This window comes from Sitodiplosis mosellana, unplaced genomic scaffold, assembly GCF_009176505.1.
Source record: "Sitodiplosis mosellana isolate CC-2019 unplaced genomic scaffold, AAFC_SMos_1.0 Smas_scaffold_6197, whole genome shotgun sequence".
NCBI classification, from domain to species: domain Eukaryota; kingdom Metazoa; phylum Arthropoda; class Insecta; order Diptera; family Cecidomyiidae; genus Sitodiplosis; species Sitodiplosis mosellana.
Window position 1 is genome coordinate 1,438,808 of NW_022601438.1, and position 16,354 is coordinate 1,455,161.

Sequence of the window (16,354 nt, forward strand, 5' to 3'; positions counted from 1 at the left end):
CTAGGTGGATCAGGTCAAAACAATGGACACTCAAACGGCGGTTCATTAATATCTCTTAACCAAGGTGACCAAAATTCAGGAAGCTTACTCAATGTTGGCATTGGCGGTAGCAGCGGCAATGGCAATCCAAATAAACCAAACACCAACGGAGGTAGTGCATATGAACATTTTTAATGATTATTTTTTTTCAACGCTCAATATTGAATATCGATAAGAAAATGATTCCAAGTGTTAACATGTTCAAACTCATATTCATTTACAATTTTTTTATAGGATCTAATGGTGGTTTACTGAATATCGGATCAGGAATTAATGTTGGTCTCGGTGGAAATAATCAAGGTAGTAGCCAAGGAAGTCAACATTCAGGCGCTTCAAATGGTTTGAATATTAATGCACTTGGGCCAAACGGCATCAACATTGGATTGGGCGGTCAGCAGAATAATCCGAATGGCCAAAATTCAGGAAGCTTACTCAATGTTGGCATTGGCGGTGGCAGCGGTAATTACAATCAAAATAAACCAAACACCAACGGAGGTAGTGCATATGAACATTTTTAATGATTATTTTCTTTCAACACTCAATATTGAATATCGATAAGAAAATGGTTCCAAGTGTTTACATTTTCAAACTCATATTCATTTATAATTTTTTTTTATAGGATCTAATGGTGGTTTACTGAATATCGGATCTGGAATTAATGTTGGTCTCGGTGGAAATAATCAAGGTAGTAGCCAAGGAAGTCAACACTCAGGCGCTTCAAATGGTTTGAATATTAATGCACTTGGGCCAAACGGCATCAACATTGGATTGGGCAGTCAGCAGAATAATCCGAATGGTCAAAATTCGGGATCAAGTCAAGGAAACTCCAATGGTCAACATTCTTCTCAAAATAGTGGATCATCAAACAGTGGTTTTGGAACATCATCAAATGCTGGAAACAGCAACGGTATCCCACAGAATTGTCGTTGGGGTGAAATGTACCGTGATCCAAATGATTGCTCCGTATTCTATCACTGTGCCCCCACTGGACGTCATCGCATTACCTGCCCGGCACCATTGCACTTTGATACCAAATTGAAAGTGTGCAATTGGCCAGCACAAGTGAAATGCACACCGTCAAGTAGTTCACAATCCAGCCAAAATAGTTTCCAGAATTCTCAAACCGGCAACGGTTTGAACAACCAAAATTCAAACAACATCAACAACAATGCAAACTATGGATCAGCATCAAAAGGAAATAACTATGGCAACAGCGGATCATCTTCAAATTCAATCAGTCAGAGCAGTTCATCACAAGGTGGTCAAAGTAGTAGCCCTTGCAGTTACGTATTGAACTTGCTGAAACGAAATTTCCCACAATTACTTCCGCCAACGTACAATGCTCCTCAAACCGTTTACGTCAATTGAACTGCACCCGTTTGACACATGCCAATCAAATGCATTCATTCTTTGAACTTGTCTTTACCATTGTTTTTCGTTCTTTCCCCCGGACAGAAAAATAACTGGTTTATTTATTATCATAATTTACGTATTTATTTCACTGAATTGCAAGAAATACCAATAAATATGCAGAAGTATAACGCAAATTCAGTTTTGGGTTTTTTTTCTCGAAAAGGTGTAAAAACAAAGAATCAATTCACTGAAAATACCAAGGATTTAAGGGACAGGGTTTTATTTTATTTGAATCGAACCGGCAAACCGAGCCGCTGAGTCATCTTGACGGAAGTATAAGCACATATTTTAAGGCGTAACAGAAAATCAAAAATGATGTACGGCACAAACGATTTGAACGCTATCGCCATGAGCGTGTAACCACACAGTTGAATCACCAAAGCAGAAGAAGACGTTTCATTTTTCGTTTTATATAAGCGCCAAACGTATTACTTTCGATCATGAAAAATGCTTGGGCGATCTTACTGTACAAGTTCATAATCAGACATTTAGAGATGAGCTGTACAATAGTTCCGATGCGAGCGAATAGCAAGAGACAAAAAGAGCACAGCAATAACTTCAGCAACGAACCAACTGTCGCAGAAGTATGAGAAAGAGAGAAAAAATCCACAAGAAACCATGCTATAGAGCTTGCGATTGTTTACATTTATACATTTTCTTGCGCATAAATACACACGCGTGCGTCAACACACAACACGCTCTCGTACGTACTGGGTGGATTTTTTTTTTTGGTTCGTACGAGTCGTAAAGCAACGATATTCCGTTGAAGCATCTTTGGCTTTGTTTCTTACTATGATCAGTCTTGTTTCGACTATTGGATTTTAAGCACGCGTTTTCATTAGCTCGCTTAGACACACAACCAAGCGTGTGCTACTAACAAACCCATATCAACAATTCAAATCACGAAAAAAAAATCTAACTCATCGCTGTTACAAGTGCATTTCGAAAAAAGTTGGGTGTGTGGTTTTGATTCTGTGTGGAAAATTGGATTTGACGGCTTTTACGAAACAGACAAATTCGTCAGGGGAGAAAATATTGTTTGAGGTAAAATCTCGACGGAGAAAAATCTAATTGAGTAACGGATTTTTATTGGTGTCAGTCATTCATGGGTGTTGAATGTCATTCAATGGCAATAAGCTGTAGACATCTCTTTTCGGCTATACGGCAAACAACAGAACCAACGCTGAACATGAAAATGACATGTTCAATTGTGTTTGTTTCGTTAGTTTCAACTGTGCCGCTACGAGAAGTCATTTTTGTCGTTTCTTGTTGTTATTTTACATGTAAAATCAATGATATTAGACGAGGATGCAGTCATTGAAGTGGTGTGTGGTCAAGTGGAAATGATAATTTCGTTATAAAATACAAAATGTTGAAATAGCATCGGCTCATCATTATCGAAATGCGTGTGTTAACAACAATGATCTCGAATCCATCCAATCGAATTGAATAAAATGGAAAATAGGCGAAAATATTTAAATTTGTTCGGCCCATTGTGTATCGTCTCAGCCGCGCACGACTTGGAGAGAAAGAGAGAGTGTGTGTGTACTTCACTCTCAAAGTGTTACGCGCGCGTTCGCAAGAGCGAGCGTTCGAATACAGAATAGCTTAATGAGTTCATCAACAAAATATACAACAGGTCGTTGAACATGAATCTCTTTTCATCATCTACAACTTCTTCTGGTGATCTCTTTCGGTTGTCATTCAAACGTGCGTGGATTTAGAAATCGTATTGAAAAATAAAAATAAAAATACACACATATACACTCCGAGATAGATAAGTTGACGTTATATCGTACCATCAGATCAAATGCGACAGTCGTAACTATGTGAAACACTGGTCCCAATTGCAAATAAATTAATCATCTAAAAGAAACTGTGATTTGGTCACGCTAGTTTTCGAAAAAAAAAAGCAAAATAGCTTAGCTACCAAACCAAGACATTTCTCAAGCGTACATTGTACACTATACACGCTAAGCATTCATTAGTCCATTGCATCAAAGACACTTAAGTCTATTTATGTATCATAGCAAACAGCAAGGGATCGGATATCGTGGAAACACGCCAGTCATATCAAAAGTGCAAGCCAAATAAAAGCGAAATCATGTAAACTAAATGAACAAAACACAACAGCAACAACAAGAGATTTGCAGCGAAGCAAAAAAAAAAGAGTTATACATCCATCTGTGCAATGAGAAAATCTTTGTGCGCCAATGTGTACATCGATATATGAATGGGCATAGACCGAATTGTGGAACAAGTTAAACAAGTTTTTTTTTACTTCTTCTTGCGTTTTTTTCTCATCAAGCCTAGCGTAGCTTGCAACTCTTCTATCCGTTAGATACTCGATGTTTTTCCTTCTCACTACGCTGTGCGATGTGCAATGCACAGATTTTGTTTTTCAGCCTATCATTGGCTAGTTTTTGTATTGTGTATTTTTTCCTATGTTCATTGTTGTTGTTGTTTTCTTCTCTTCAGATGCTGCCTAACTGGAATGGCATGAGCTGAACTTTAAATAAATTGATGGAATAAAAAGAGTACAAGCAACAATAATAGCAACAACAAAATGACGGCATATCGTTTACGATTGTGCATGCACTAATGAAAATATATGGGAATAATACATGCGATTTCAATAATGCCATTTTAATATGTATAAATCGAAAGTGGCCACAAATGCGCGTGCGCACATACTCTGCTGCTGTGTATTGATCGCGATCTAAAACTTTTACAATGAAAAACACACAAAAACACTCGTAGAGTTCACTTGATGTTGTATCGAGCGAATCATTTTCGTGATTGGTGTTTGCGTTGGCCTTTCTAAGTGGTACAGCTTGTGGATTAGCTTTATTTCTCTTACTCTCGGCTCAACACCGGCACTCTATCGGTTTCAGGCAAATGAAATGATTCGGTTCGTGAGTGAAAAACAAAAACAACAACAGCAGCAATTTGAAGAAATTGTAAAGTGAAATGAAAAAAAAAAAACGTACGATCATTCACTCAATGGAAAGAGATTTTCAACAAAGCAAAGTTCAAATCAGTTCGCATTGATGTTAATTAAATCGCATGTTCTTGACTCATGAACTCATGATATGATGAAGAACTTTGGTAGTACCAGGAAAAACAATACACTGATTTCTTATGACATTTCAATGACAACAAGTCGTTGCTTTTTCGCTCTGTTATTATCGAGATAAATGTTGACATTTATTCGCAAAAAAAGTAGCTGGATTGTTTTTGTTACTGCTGCTGCTGCTGCTGCTTTTGATTGCGTCTGGAGCCATTACGTAAGCCACATGCAGGATGCTTTGGTCTTTCAACTTGATCGAGATATGATTTTCATGATGTTGTTGTCTTGCTTGTGTGAGTGATCATGTAGGCCAAAGTCATCATCCAAAGAGATGATTGTCAATGTTCATGATGCGCAAAAATATTTGTGTTCCCGTCAATTAGTGCCCTTTTCCACGTGACGATGCAATTCAATTCAAAATTCGTTGACAAAATTTGGCGACAATTTCAAAAGATGGATCATCCATTTTTTCACAATATTTCTATACGATTTGAACTACCTTTCAAATGTAATAAGTGTTGGAACGTCTTTTTCTGCACGTATCTATGTTGACTTTCAATTACTCACATTGAAAACACATTAATTGGATTGGCCATGAAACATATCTATTGACTAGATCGAGAGGAGAGTATGTGAAAATATTCGAATATATTTTGAAAGAGGAGAGTATGATTTCTGTTGATTCTATCTGCGTTAAAAGGAAGTATGTTGGCATCCCGTCTAGCCTCCGCGGTTTTTCACGGTTTCCGCGGAACTGATAAAAGATAACAACATGGTGTCTTGAGCAAAGTTGTAGTACTCGAGGTCTTCTATAACATTGCTGAAGACATTTATCTCTTATCTCTTATCAGTTGCGCGCAAATCGCGCACATAAAAAAGCAAATTTTATATAGAACTTTTTTTTTCTTATCATTTTTCGCGCTTTTCGCGGAACTGATAAGAGATAAGAGATGATTGACTTCAGCAATGTTATAGAAGACCTTAAGTGCTACAACTTTGCCGAAGACACCAAGTTGTTATCTCTTATCAGTTTCGCGGAAACCGCGGAAAACCGCCAAAAATGAACATACTCGCCTTTAACCATTTTTGAGTCGAAAGAAACTTACTCTCCTCTTTCGTAACAAAGTCAGATGAACTTACTCTCCTCTCGATCTAGTCAATAGATATGTGACACTCATATTTCGTGCTAGTCACTCAATTTTTGTTATTAAAAAACTTTAATTGAATTGAGCTAAATTCGAATTGAATTTAGAAATAAACAGAATTTCACGACTCGTCGAATGAAACTGCTCTCCAAAATTTTTGAAATTGTCCGACTTTCTCAAAATGGCTTTTAAATGGTTTTATGAACGCAATAAAATGTGTGTACAGTGGAAAACGTGTGTTTTGATAGAGGCGATGTTTGACACCCAACATGGAATGCTTCTAATGAAACAAATATTTGTACGAGATCCGACAGATGCTGAACGCGCGAGCGCAACCGAATTTGAACATATTCGTGTGAAAGACTTCTGGCGGAGCCGAACCTTTATTTAATCACATTCATGTGTGAACAAGCGCCGTCGAAATTGTGACTTTGTAGTTAATCTCTTTGTTGAACACAGTGTGATGAATATGTACAATGTGCGTGTATTCACATCAATTCAAAGAAGCAAAATCTTGATAAAATAAATGCCGACAAAACATTTTCAATGTACGGATGTTGCATTTGTTGCATTTCGAACGATGAAGTCCTTTCCGAAGATTACTCAATATTTTGGAAATCGAAAAATAAAAATAAAACGAAATTGTCAGCTTCTTGAGTTTGAATTCCAATCAAACCGTAGTTTATGCATACACACATGCCAACTCTCAATCATTATTTATTTAATTTTCGGCATTTTTGTCGATGAGTTCAAGTGCTTTAATGATCATTTATCACAACAGCCAAAAATTATAGGTAGAAATTGGGCAAGAAAGCGAAGCAAAATGAAATCGACACGGAATGTTCGTTTAATCACCGATGTGATTGCGAAACGTACAACGACAACCACAACGGCCACAGCAAAAGCAGCTACCGCTGAACAGTTAAACTACTATGAGCCACAGTGTCCGCATGCAGTTGTGCAGAATGAAAACCATTTATCGAATTCATCATCGACAGCGACGGCGGCCACCATCGACACACCATTTACCTATGAAACTGCACGCCCTTACAGCGAAGTGCCGGGTCCAAAACCATTGCCACTATTGGGTAACACATGGAGGTAATTTCTACATCTAATCACTTTCATTCTTTTAATGGCAAAATAACACACGATTTTCGAAAATTTCTGCTCAAAACACGACGAAAAATAAAAACTAAACAAATAAGGTCAATTATGGTGCTTGTAGCTACTTTATGTAATGAAGACTCTTTTTTTGGGTGTGATCTGTGCAATAAATTTTAGAAATACATGACTGTGCATATTTTCAGACGAAAAATGAGTAAATTTTATGGTCCATCACATAAGAGAGATGAAAATATCCACTGAACGTGTGGTAATTATAACTGACGCGTAAATTTAATATTTTAGCAATTTTTCCACGCTTATTTTTTTCATAATAACCATTAAATAAACAATAGCGTATATACTTTGCACGCGTTTGTAGATGTGTTTTCTTTTCTCTAACGGAATGCTGAAATGCAAACAGCATTTTTGACGAACAGTCACCGCTATTAGTGTGCCCAAATCTGTAAATGGTCCTCTTAAAATCAGTAACGGTTTTTTTTCTCATTCTCTCTCTCTCTCTCTCTGCCCAAAAGTAAAAAAAAATTCATCGCATTTGCTTTCATCGAAAAGGCGCCTATATTTTGAAAAATATAAATCAAATTTTCTGTTTCTAATCGAAACACGTAAATTTTTTCGTCCGAATTTCATTTTTTTTTAAATCAAAGTGAAATGTTCAGTCGAAATGATCGATTATTTTAACTTCTGTTCGACATCCGTGTCGATCCAATGATAATTCTAAAAACTAACTTTGCGTGTTTGAAATTGTGTTAATAAACTAAAAGGCGGATATCGCATTTTAATAGATAACAATTAGTGTTAAACAATAACACGCAATAAACAGTAGCAAAAGAACGTATTGTGCCAATTTAAGGCGCCTCCTCATTACACTCTAATCAATTGTCTTGAATGCAAAATTTACGGTTACAATTGAACCGTAATAATGGTTCATTTTCAATGCCACTGATCACAAGAATGGATTACAAGACATGCCACAAAATTTGTCGATGAAGACGGAAAACAGAAGGAAGAATACGCCAATCAACACATAATTATTGTATGGCTGGGTTTCCAAATGTTACCGGACTGCGTCATGTCTCTCTCTCTCTCTCGCACTGCCGTCATTTCGGAATGTCCACAGAATAACAACATTTTTGTTTACAATCTATTTCACAGAAATATATTTGTTTTTAAACAATTCAAATTTGGAATGTTCTAAACTTGAAAAAAAAAAATGCTAAATGAATCGAATATTTAATGAACATTTCATTTATAAAATCTTGGCCAATTATCATAAAGTTCAACATTAAAATATTACAAGAGCTTTGTGGTTTGTGGTTGTTGTTTTGCCACTAAAATAAACACATTTTGCATGAATTACAGGGCGGTCAAGAAATTATAGCTTTTGAATGAGTCAGGTGTGCCGAAGTATATTATTAGAGCGTGCGTTAGTCGCAATGCGACCTACTATAGTAATTGACTTCAAGTACTTTGTTACCATGCCTTTTTCAATGCTATTTTTGAAGAAGGCTTGAACCAAAGATAAACTATTAATCATCGCAAACATACCGCAAAATGACAAACATATTCAATAAATAAAACGCATATGTTAAGTGATTTAAAACGTATGCAGACAAAAATACTGCAAAATGCTATTCATAAAAATAAATTATCATCTTTAAAAAGCCGCAAATTGTCCAAAGAGCGCCACACCCACAGGGGGGGGGGGAGTCGTCGCCTATATTGCACATAAGCATCAGAACGCGTCGATCATAAGACACAAAAAGGCTTCAGACACAGAAAAAAAAATCGCTGTCGAATATGACCAATTCGTTGCAATTACCAAGTATCAAGTATAATGGATCGAAAAATGTCACACCCGATCCGATAAATATGTATATATATAAATTGGGAGAAGAAAAAAAAATGATTTCAAGCCGTTCAAAACATCGACGATTTTCGGTTTTCAATACCGTTAAATTTCAAATGTTATGCCATTGTCAATATTGTTGTTGCTATTGGAATTCATTCAACAAATCTGGACCGAAAATATGTGTAAAAATCGTGTTTGTCCGAACCCGTGTGCAAATAAAATGACTAACAGTCACTCAGTTGTATGTAACTGTATGTAGTGATACACAACTAAAACTGGCTAAGTTGATTGAAATCATGCGTTTTGTATGGAGACAATCACGTTTAGTTATTCTTTCAGTCAGTCGACTTATTTGGGACATTTTGACTAAGAGTGTTATGTGATTAAAGTTAACTACAATTGCTTATTTTGTTCGAGACAATCACTTTTAGTCAGTCAAAATGTCCCAAATTAATCGACTGAATAGTCAGTCAAAAAATTTCCACACGGGAACAGAAAAAACCAGTTTTATTTACCAACATATATGAAATGCTTGATGACTTTGCGGCACAAAGAAATGGTGTGTTTTTTGTTCATCACTCTGGCTTAAATCCGATTGATTTGCATACCGTTAGAAAAAGTGAAATAGCAGTCATATCTCATTTACGTAATCAATAACGTTTTTCTTTTTTGGGTCTCTTTCTTTCTTTCTTGCATGGCATATCTTTCTCGGGTGATCGCTGCTACGCGCTCGCCACACATCATTGTCACACATTTCAAACTTTGCGTGACACACATTTCGATTGATCATACTCATCAGATTGATGCCGATTATTGGGCAGTTTCAAATATCGGACATCGCACGCGTTTCATACATTTTACATGAACGATGGGGCCGAATCGTTCGACTGGGCGGTTTGTTGGGACGGCCGGATTTATTGTTCGTCTACGATGCCGATGAAATCGAAAAGGTTTGTATATAATTTTTCTTCTCTTTTCGTGTATAAATAATAAAAAAATGCGCTTGGGTTGAATGCAATGCAGATGTAATTATCAAGGTCTTATGCAATTTTTTTTTGTCGTATTAAAACATATTGTTGGTCTCCATTATCTTTCAATCGATTTTGCAATGCCATAAGGTACAATGGGTTTAAAAAATGAGGAATATCAACTTGTTTGCAATCCAAGAACACGAAGCATTTATCGAGACAATGAGTGAGAAGATATAAAACGGCAAAACCGGCGGTCGGTTTGTTTCTCACCAATCATTATGAAGTAATACGTATTGTTGTTGTCAGAGCAAATGAGGAAATCATTTTTGATGAAAAACAAAAATCCGGTTTTTTCGATTCGAACAAGTACTATTAATCTCACATCGAACAACGTCATTTTGAAGATACAAATCCACAGAAAAAATGTGGACCTATAAACAAATGAGAGAATAGAAGGTCATTGTTAAGCAAAAGTTATTTTCGGTTATTCAACAATAACCAGAAGCAATCAAATGAGATTTATGGGATTTGGATAAAGTTTATTTTTGGATTTTGTTTTGATTTCCTTATAGTGTTATCGCAACGAAGGTGTCACACCGTTTAGACCATCGATGCCGTGCTTAGTGCAATACAAGGGAATCGTTCGAAATGATTTCTTCGGCGATTTGCCAGGAGTGGTTGGTGTTCACGGTGAACCATGGCGTGAATTCCGATCCCGTGTTCAAAAGCCCGTTCTACAGCTAACTACAGTCAGACGATACGTACGACCATTGGAAGAAGTTACCGATTATTTCATAGAAAGATGCCAGCAAATGTTAGACGAGAACAATGAACTGCCCGACGATTTCGATAATGAAATTCACAAATGGTCTTTGGAATGTGAGTAACATCGCAAATTTGATTACAAATTTTTGTTTTTGCGTTTTACTTCGCTAGATAAACTGCAAAAATTCTTTTTTTCTTCTGTTCGAATGAACAAAGAAAAAGCGAATTTAAAGTGACATGCCGTTGAAGGAATGCATTTAATGTGAAAAATGACATACAAAAGAGTGTTGTGTATGCTCGAGAACGCGTACCTCATTATTACGTTTGATTGATGCAAACGCGAGTTTCCGAACGGAATACAAATAAGTGATATTTGCATATGATTCAACACAATACATGTTAAGCTACCGCTCATAAAGTGTTTGTGGCAAAAGATTTATATGTCTTATTTTTCATTGATTTCGAGTAGCCATCGGTCGAGTTGCACTTGACGCACGTCTGGGTTGCTTGGAACCTAATCTTAATCCAAAATCCGAACCACAGCAGATTATTAATGCCGCTAAATATGCCCTGAGAAATGTCGCTACACTCGAACTTAAATTCCCATTCTGGAGATATTTCCCGACGCCATTGTGGTCAAAATATGTGAACAACATGAATTATTTCGTCGAAATTTGCATGAAATATATTCAAGCGGCTACCGCTAAAATGAAGTCACGATCACCAGCCGAACGGGCAGCCCTCGGCGAACCATCGTTACTCGAGAAGGTCATTTTAAGCGAAAAGAACGAGAAAATCGCATGTATTATGGCACTCGATCTGATTTTAGTCGGCATCGATACGGTAAGTCTCACCTCATTAAGAGTTCAAAAAAGATGACATTCACATAACATTGCATGGCTACAATATTTTATTATGAGAAAAAGAAATGAATACGATAAAAACGACATCAATTTTATTTCAGATTTCGATGGCAGTTTGTTCGATTCTCTATCAGCTATCCACACGGCAAGCAGAACAAGAAAAAGTCTACCAAGAATTATGCAGAGTTATTCCTGATCCGAACACACCATTGACCTACCAAACACTTGAACAGTGCCACTATCTGAAAGCGTTTATTAAAGAAGTTTTTCGGTGAGTGACTCACGCGTTGATTCAAATTGCACGTTTTAAATTCAAAATGTTAATTGATTTTGAATTTTCCGTTTCGAAACAAAATAAACGCTTTGAGCCCGAATGTAGACTAAACGGGTTTTATATGTAAATTATCCATTCGCAGAGTGTACAGCACAGTCATTGGAAATGGTCGGACGTTGCAAGAAGACACAGTTATCTGCGGTTATAACATACCGAAGGGAATTCAAGTTGTGTTTCCAACAATTGTCACAGGAACGATGGAACAATATTGTAAAAATGCCGACACTTTTCGGCCGGAACGATGGTTGAAGACAACTCAAGGAGGCTCCGGTGAATATATTCATCCATTTGCTTCACTGCCGTACGGATATGGAGCGAGAATGTGCTTGGGACGACGCTTTGCCGACTTAGAAATGCAAATTCTATTGGCTAAGGTATGAATCGACGAAAATAAACTAAACTTGCATTAAGAGAGTAATGATCGATTTCTATTGTCAAACCGAAAAATTCATTTCATCTCTTTTTTTTATCCATTCTAGTTGCTACGTACACACAAATTGGAGTATAATTATCAACCACTTGATTATGCCGTCACATTCATGTACGCACCCGATGGCAAACTTAAATTCAAAATGACCAAACGTGACAAGTGAATTGTTGAGTAGTTGTACGAAAATTGATAGTTTAGAAAATGTAAGGTTTCAAAGGAAAAAGTATTAAAATATCCATCCCTTGAGTTTTTATCGCTTAACCGAACAGACTGCGAGAGACAAACTGGTAAATATAAATGGAAATCCACATTCATTTCATTGATGTAATTTGTACAATTTTGGAAATAAAGAAAAACCATGTGATGATAATAAGTTTTGTGTATGTATTTTATTTTATTCTTGACCGAACATTTCAGATAAAATTGAAGTATGGAATCAGCGATAGTATCGCAATGACCTGTATCTTTGGATGCTGTTGGCCGAATCGCTCTATTCTAGTTCTCAATCAAATGCATTGCACTCGAGTCAAATTCACACAAACACATTTTAAATATGAACACTTTCTCTCGCCTGAACAACATACAACATACGTCCTACACTGTTGATGCAAAAAAACACGGATGCGAAAAACAAACAATGTTGCCCTTAACAACGGATAACAATAACTTCAAGCAATAATAAAAAATAAAAAAACTAGTTCCAAAATCAGTTAAATGCGTAAATTCGATATAATCCAAATTTTTTGCAGAAAATTCTTCTTTTCATAAGTTTTTCCACCATATTTTATTAATCTGTTAATTTTTTGAGGTGAAAATGCCCAAATTCGATATACCTGTCGAAGATAATGAGTCAATAAATAGTTCATTATCGCTAAGTTCCAATGAAAATGGATCAGTGTCGAATCGATCGATGGCAAGTAGCGTCAGTATTGGGCCGAACAACAATTCACCACCGCTTGAAATCGAACAGCCAAGGCTGATTTACTGTCCAAACGGTACAAATTTTCTACCCGTGTGCAGAGAGCCAACTTTAGATGCGGTTTTGGTACATTTGAAATCTCTATTGAGAATAGTTCTTTTAACACTTTAATTATGTTCACACAATTTGTCACTTCTTCTGAACACCTAAGAAGACAAGGAATCTAATTGCAATGAAAATTTCAGAGAAAATCATGCGGACTAACCACCAATTTGGATACATTGACCCACATTCAAATGCGTGTCTCGCCAAACGTGTTTGGATTGCATCAAATGCACATTTTTCTACCAAATTTAATTGCACTAAATTTGGATGGCAGTTCGTTAGAGTCATTGCGAGATTTGGGTTGTGATTTAAAAGTCAAATATTTAAATGTTAGTCGATGCGGATTGAGAAGTTTTGATGGAATCAGTGATACAGTTGAACATTTGATAGCTGATGGTAACGCAATATCATTTGTTACTAGTTTCCATTAATTGCCCACTATCAGTTCGTTATATTGCTATTAATTTTATTTCTTCTTTCTGATTCTCCCCTTAGGTAACGCAATATCGAATGTTATGCAATTGGGCGGACTGCAAGAGTTACATACATTGAGTTTACGCAAGTAAGAGAAAACATTTCGCATTTATTCTGATATATATGTACATATATCAAAGATCTTTGATCACAATCCATTGATGAAGCGATAAAAAAAAGCGTACAACTGTTGTCGATAAATTTTTTTTTCTTACTGTAGCAACAACATCAAGCAGTTCAATGTTATTTGCTTCCTTCCGATGTGCACCAAACTAAATAATTTGGATTTAACAAACAATGGAATTACAACCGTAGCAGATTATCGGCAAAAAATGAAAACGGTAATACCTTCGCTATTGATACTAGATGGCTTTGGATTTGATGAAACTGGAACAAACGCAAATATGACGGAATGTAGCTCAAGCTTAACCAGTGATATTTCAAGGGACAGTTCATCGATATCGGATAGAATGTCGGAAGCTAAGTTGACAAGTCGACCGTTGAGCGAGACAAATCAGTTTGTTGATACATTAACTATCGATTCATCATCAGGAAGACCTTCTACAGCAGGTGGGAATTATTTTTTTCATTCAAATTTGATGTCCATACGCGCGTCACGGAGATCATAATGTGATTAAACAAATCTGCATCATTCATTATATATTTTTTTTTCTCTGTTTGATTCAATTAGAATCGTCTATTTGTTCAGGTGGTGAGCCAATCGTTGGGAATATAGTGAATAAAGTTCGTCGTAAGCGTCGTGAAAAAATAACTCACAATTCGAGCAACTCTTCATCGATACTCGAGTCAAGTTTACAAAACGTTGCGAAATCAAACAAATTCCCAATGCGACTGCCACAAAGTTCGGTAACGCTTGAATTGGGCATAATGAATACAGAAGGGATGCCATCGTCATCAGAACTAGGCAAATGTGATGATAATCAAGACGTACATCAGTTGATTGAAATGTGCCGACGCTGGAGAGAATTAAGCCGTAAATCGCGTGAAAACCATAATATTAACTCAAAGAGAAATCAGCACGATAGACATGAAGGATATTAAAATCGTTTTTTATAGCCTAAATTCGACTTCGAATCAAAACCAACCAAAACGAAAAAAAAAAAATGCAACAAAATATTCAAAAAGTGACTGAACAAACTATTTAGCAAAAAAAACTGGCAGTAAAAAATTGTCTCATGATGCACCCCAGTAAAATGATATTTGTTTTTTTATCTTCAAACGGTCAGGTATTATTTTTCTCTTTCTCTGTCACTTCCTTCAGTGCGTAATACTCTTCGTTTAATAAAAGTGCGAGCGTCTGCAACAAAATATTCCATCTCAGTTTGCTTCGTTTATCCTCTCTCTCTCGCAGACAAATACATAACCATAAAGCGTTTGAAATATGAGTCAGGCTATAAAATTGTGTTGTTCTTACAATATATTCATTCAATAATGCCTTTTCATTTCGACGGTCGCATTGGTTGAACTAACTAACGGGACTACCGAAACCAAGTTATTCACGGCAAATTCGTTCCGTTTGTGAAGTTGTTGTGTCGTCGGCGACGGCATTTTTAGTTGTAATCACGTTTCGAAGCCGATCACAAGTATTTTTGATTATTGTTGGTGAACATTTTGTACGGTGAAGAAGAGAAACAAAATGTTTGAGTTCAAAACAAATGTCAATTTGAAACGTCAGCAGCTTTGCAAATCCGAACCACATATTGGCATCAACGAGAATAAATCCATTGAAAACACGAAGTAAAACAAAGCCTTATTCTGTTCATACAGCGAAATTGTTTCTTATCAAAATTTGTTTATTTACTTTGTAGGCCATCATCGCTCACAACAACCGATTACGCATACCGTCATTCGGTAGAATTCGTTCCGTATTGGAAGGTTTATGGTTATAGTTTTTCGAATGCAACGAATCGGGATGCATATGACAACCGAAATATTATGCTAAATGTACAATTACCCAAGAATCTTCGAATTCCATCGAATATGCCGTTGAAATGGTCAACATCGCAGCAAGCCGCTGTCACTGAAGAAATTTCACAACAGTCATGGCAAGTCAAGCGACTCGAGCATCGAACAAGGTCGACATAAAAGCCGAAACCAACTGGCAATCAATGAAGAAAATAAGCCAGTAATATTTAACCTGATATTAATTCGAAATATTGCGAAAGAAGAATGTAATGTCATTTTGACTTATGAAATCAGTATACAGAATGATGTTATCTCATGACTTGATCAGAAGGAAAAACTTCTTAGAAAAGTCACCAACTCATTTCAATGATGATCTAATTTAGTTTTCGAATTTTTGAAGAATGAAAAAAAAAGATGTAAGTTGTGAATAAAAACGATTTAAATTTGGAAATTTCAAATATGATTTGTGTTTAATTACATTCAATGTCTGTCAATCCATCAAAATCATTGTGTCAAGTTAAAAAGATTAAAAGAAAACCCAACGAAACCTGTTCACCAAACGATTTTTCGTTGACACATTCTCTCAGAACAGAAAACATAAAATGCTACAAGCAAGTATAGCATCACATGCTACACACGAACAAATTTTTGATTTAAGAAAATGCAATAAAGGCCGAAAAGAAAAGAAGAAGAATGAAAATAAAAGAAAAATTCCAAAGTTCGGAAGAAGAAAAAGATCTATTGTGTGTCTAAAAGTCGTAATTTGTTTTGTGATCCGCACATACACATAAACAAATTTGAATAATGCATTTCAGTCACACTGTGTACGGTGTGATTTGTATTGCATTTAATTATGAATTTGTTTTTTTCTTGTTGGTTCTTTTCGTAAATTCGAAAACATGTTTACGCTTTGCCCACAGAGT

At 36.2% G+C, this 16,354-nt stretch overlaps 4 protein-coding genes across 7 annotated transcripts in view; all 4 read left to right on the plus strand.

Moving 5' to 3' along the window:
- LOC129577079 (uncharacterized transmembrane protein DDB_G0289901-like) overlaps positions 1-1,628 on the plus strand; it is a 4,507-nt gene extending 2,879 nt beyond the window's left edge. Inside the window, exons 6-8 of the mRNA XM_055463542.1 lie at positions 29-151; positions 274-534; positions 659-1,628. Coding sequence (XP_055319517.1) covers positions 29-151; positions 274-534; positions 659-1,407 — 1,133 coding nt within the window. The 3' untranslated portion in view covers positions 1,408-1,628. The remainder of the gene's footprint in view (positions 1-28; positions 152-273; positions 535-658) is intronic.
- A 603-nt stretch (positions 1,629-2,231) lies between these two features.
- On the plus strand, positions 2,232-12,569 carry LOC129577579 (probable cytochrome P450 301a1, mitochondrial). Of its 4 annotated transcripts, XR_008689021.1 has the most exons (9): positions 2,232-2,496; positions 6,462-6,768; positions 9,444-9,594; positions 10,188-10,494; positions 10,850-11,223; positions 11,345-11,514; positions 11,660-11,951; positions 12,057-12,294; positions 12,425-12,569. XR_008689021.1 is itself a non-coding variant. In XM_055464914.1 (8 exons), the coding sequence occupies exons 2-8, from the start codon at positions 6,491-6,493 to the stop codon at positions 12,168-12,170; spliced, it is 1,686 nt and encodes a 561-aa protein (XP_055320889.1). In that variant the 5' UTR covers positions 2,232-2,496; positions 6,449-6,490; the 3' UTR covers positions 12,171-12,380. The 4 variants fall into 4 exon arrangements, 3 of the variants coding, with proteins under 3 accessions (XP_055320889.1, XP_055320888.1, XP_055320890.1); XM_055464914.1 differs by lacking the exon at positions 12,425-12,569 and having other exon boundaries at positions 6,449-6,768; positions 12,057-12,380; XM_055464913.1 differs by lacking the exon at positions 12,425-12,569 and having other exon boundaries at positions 12,057-12,380.
- A 121-nt stretch (positions 12,570-12,690) lies between these two features.
- LOC129577583 (uncharacterized) lies at positions 12,691-14,867 on the plus strand. The gene is made up of 5 exons (XM_055464918.1): positions 12,691-13,052; positions 13,172-13,427; positions 13,527-13,593; positions 13,726-14,075; positions 14,197-14,867. Exons 1-5 carry the CDS (start codon positions 12,822-12,824, stop codon positions 14,565-14,567), a joined length of 1,275 nt encoding a protein of 424 aa, XP_055320893.1. The 5' UTR covers positions 12,691-12,821; the 3' UTR covers positions 14,568-14,867.
- Positions 14,868-14,907: 40 nt separating this feature from the next.
- On the plus strand, positions 14,908-15,889 carry LOC129577586 (uncharacterized). Its single transcript, XM_055464923.1, has 2 exons — positions 14,908-15,263; positions 15,335-15,889. The coding sequence occupies exons 1-2, from the start codon at positions 15,163-15,165 to the stop codon at positions 15,609-15,611; spliced, it is 378 nt and encodes a 125-aa protein (XP_055320898.1). The 5' UTR covers positions 14,908-15,162; the 3' UTR covers positions 15,612-15,889.
- The last annotated feature ends 465 nt before the right edge of the window (positions 15,890-16,354 follow it).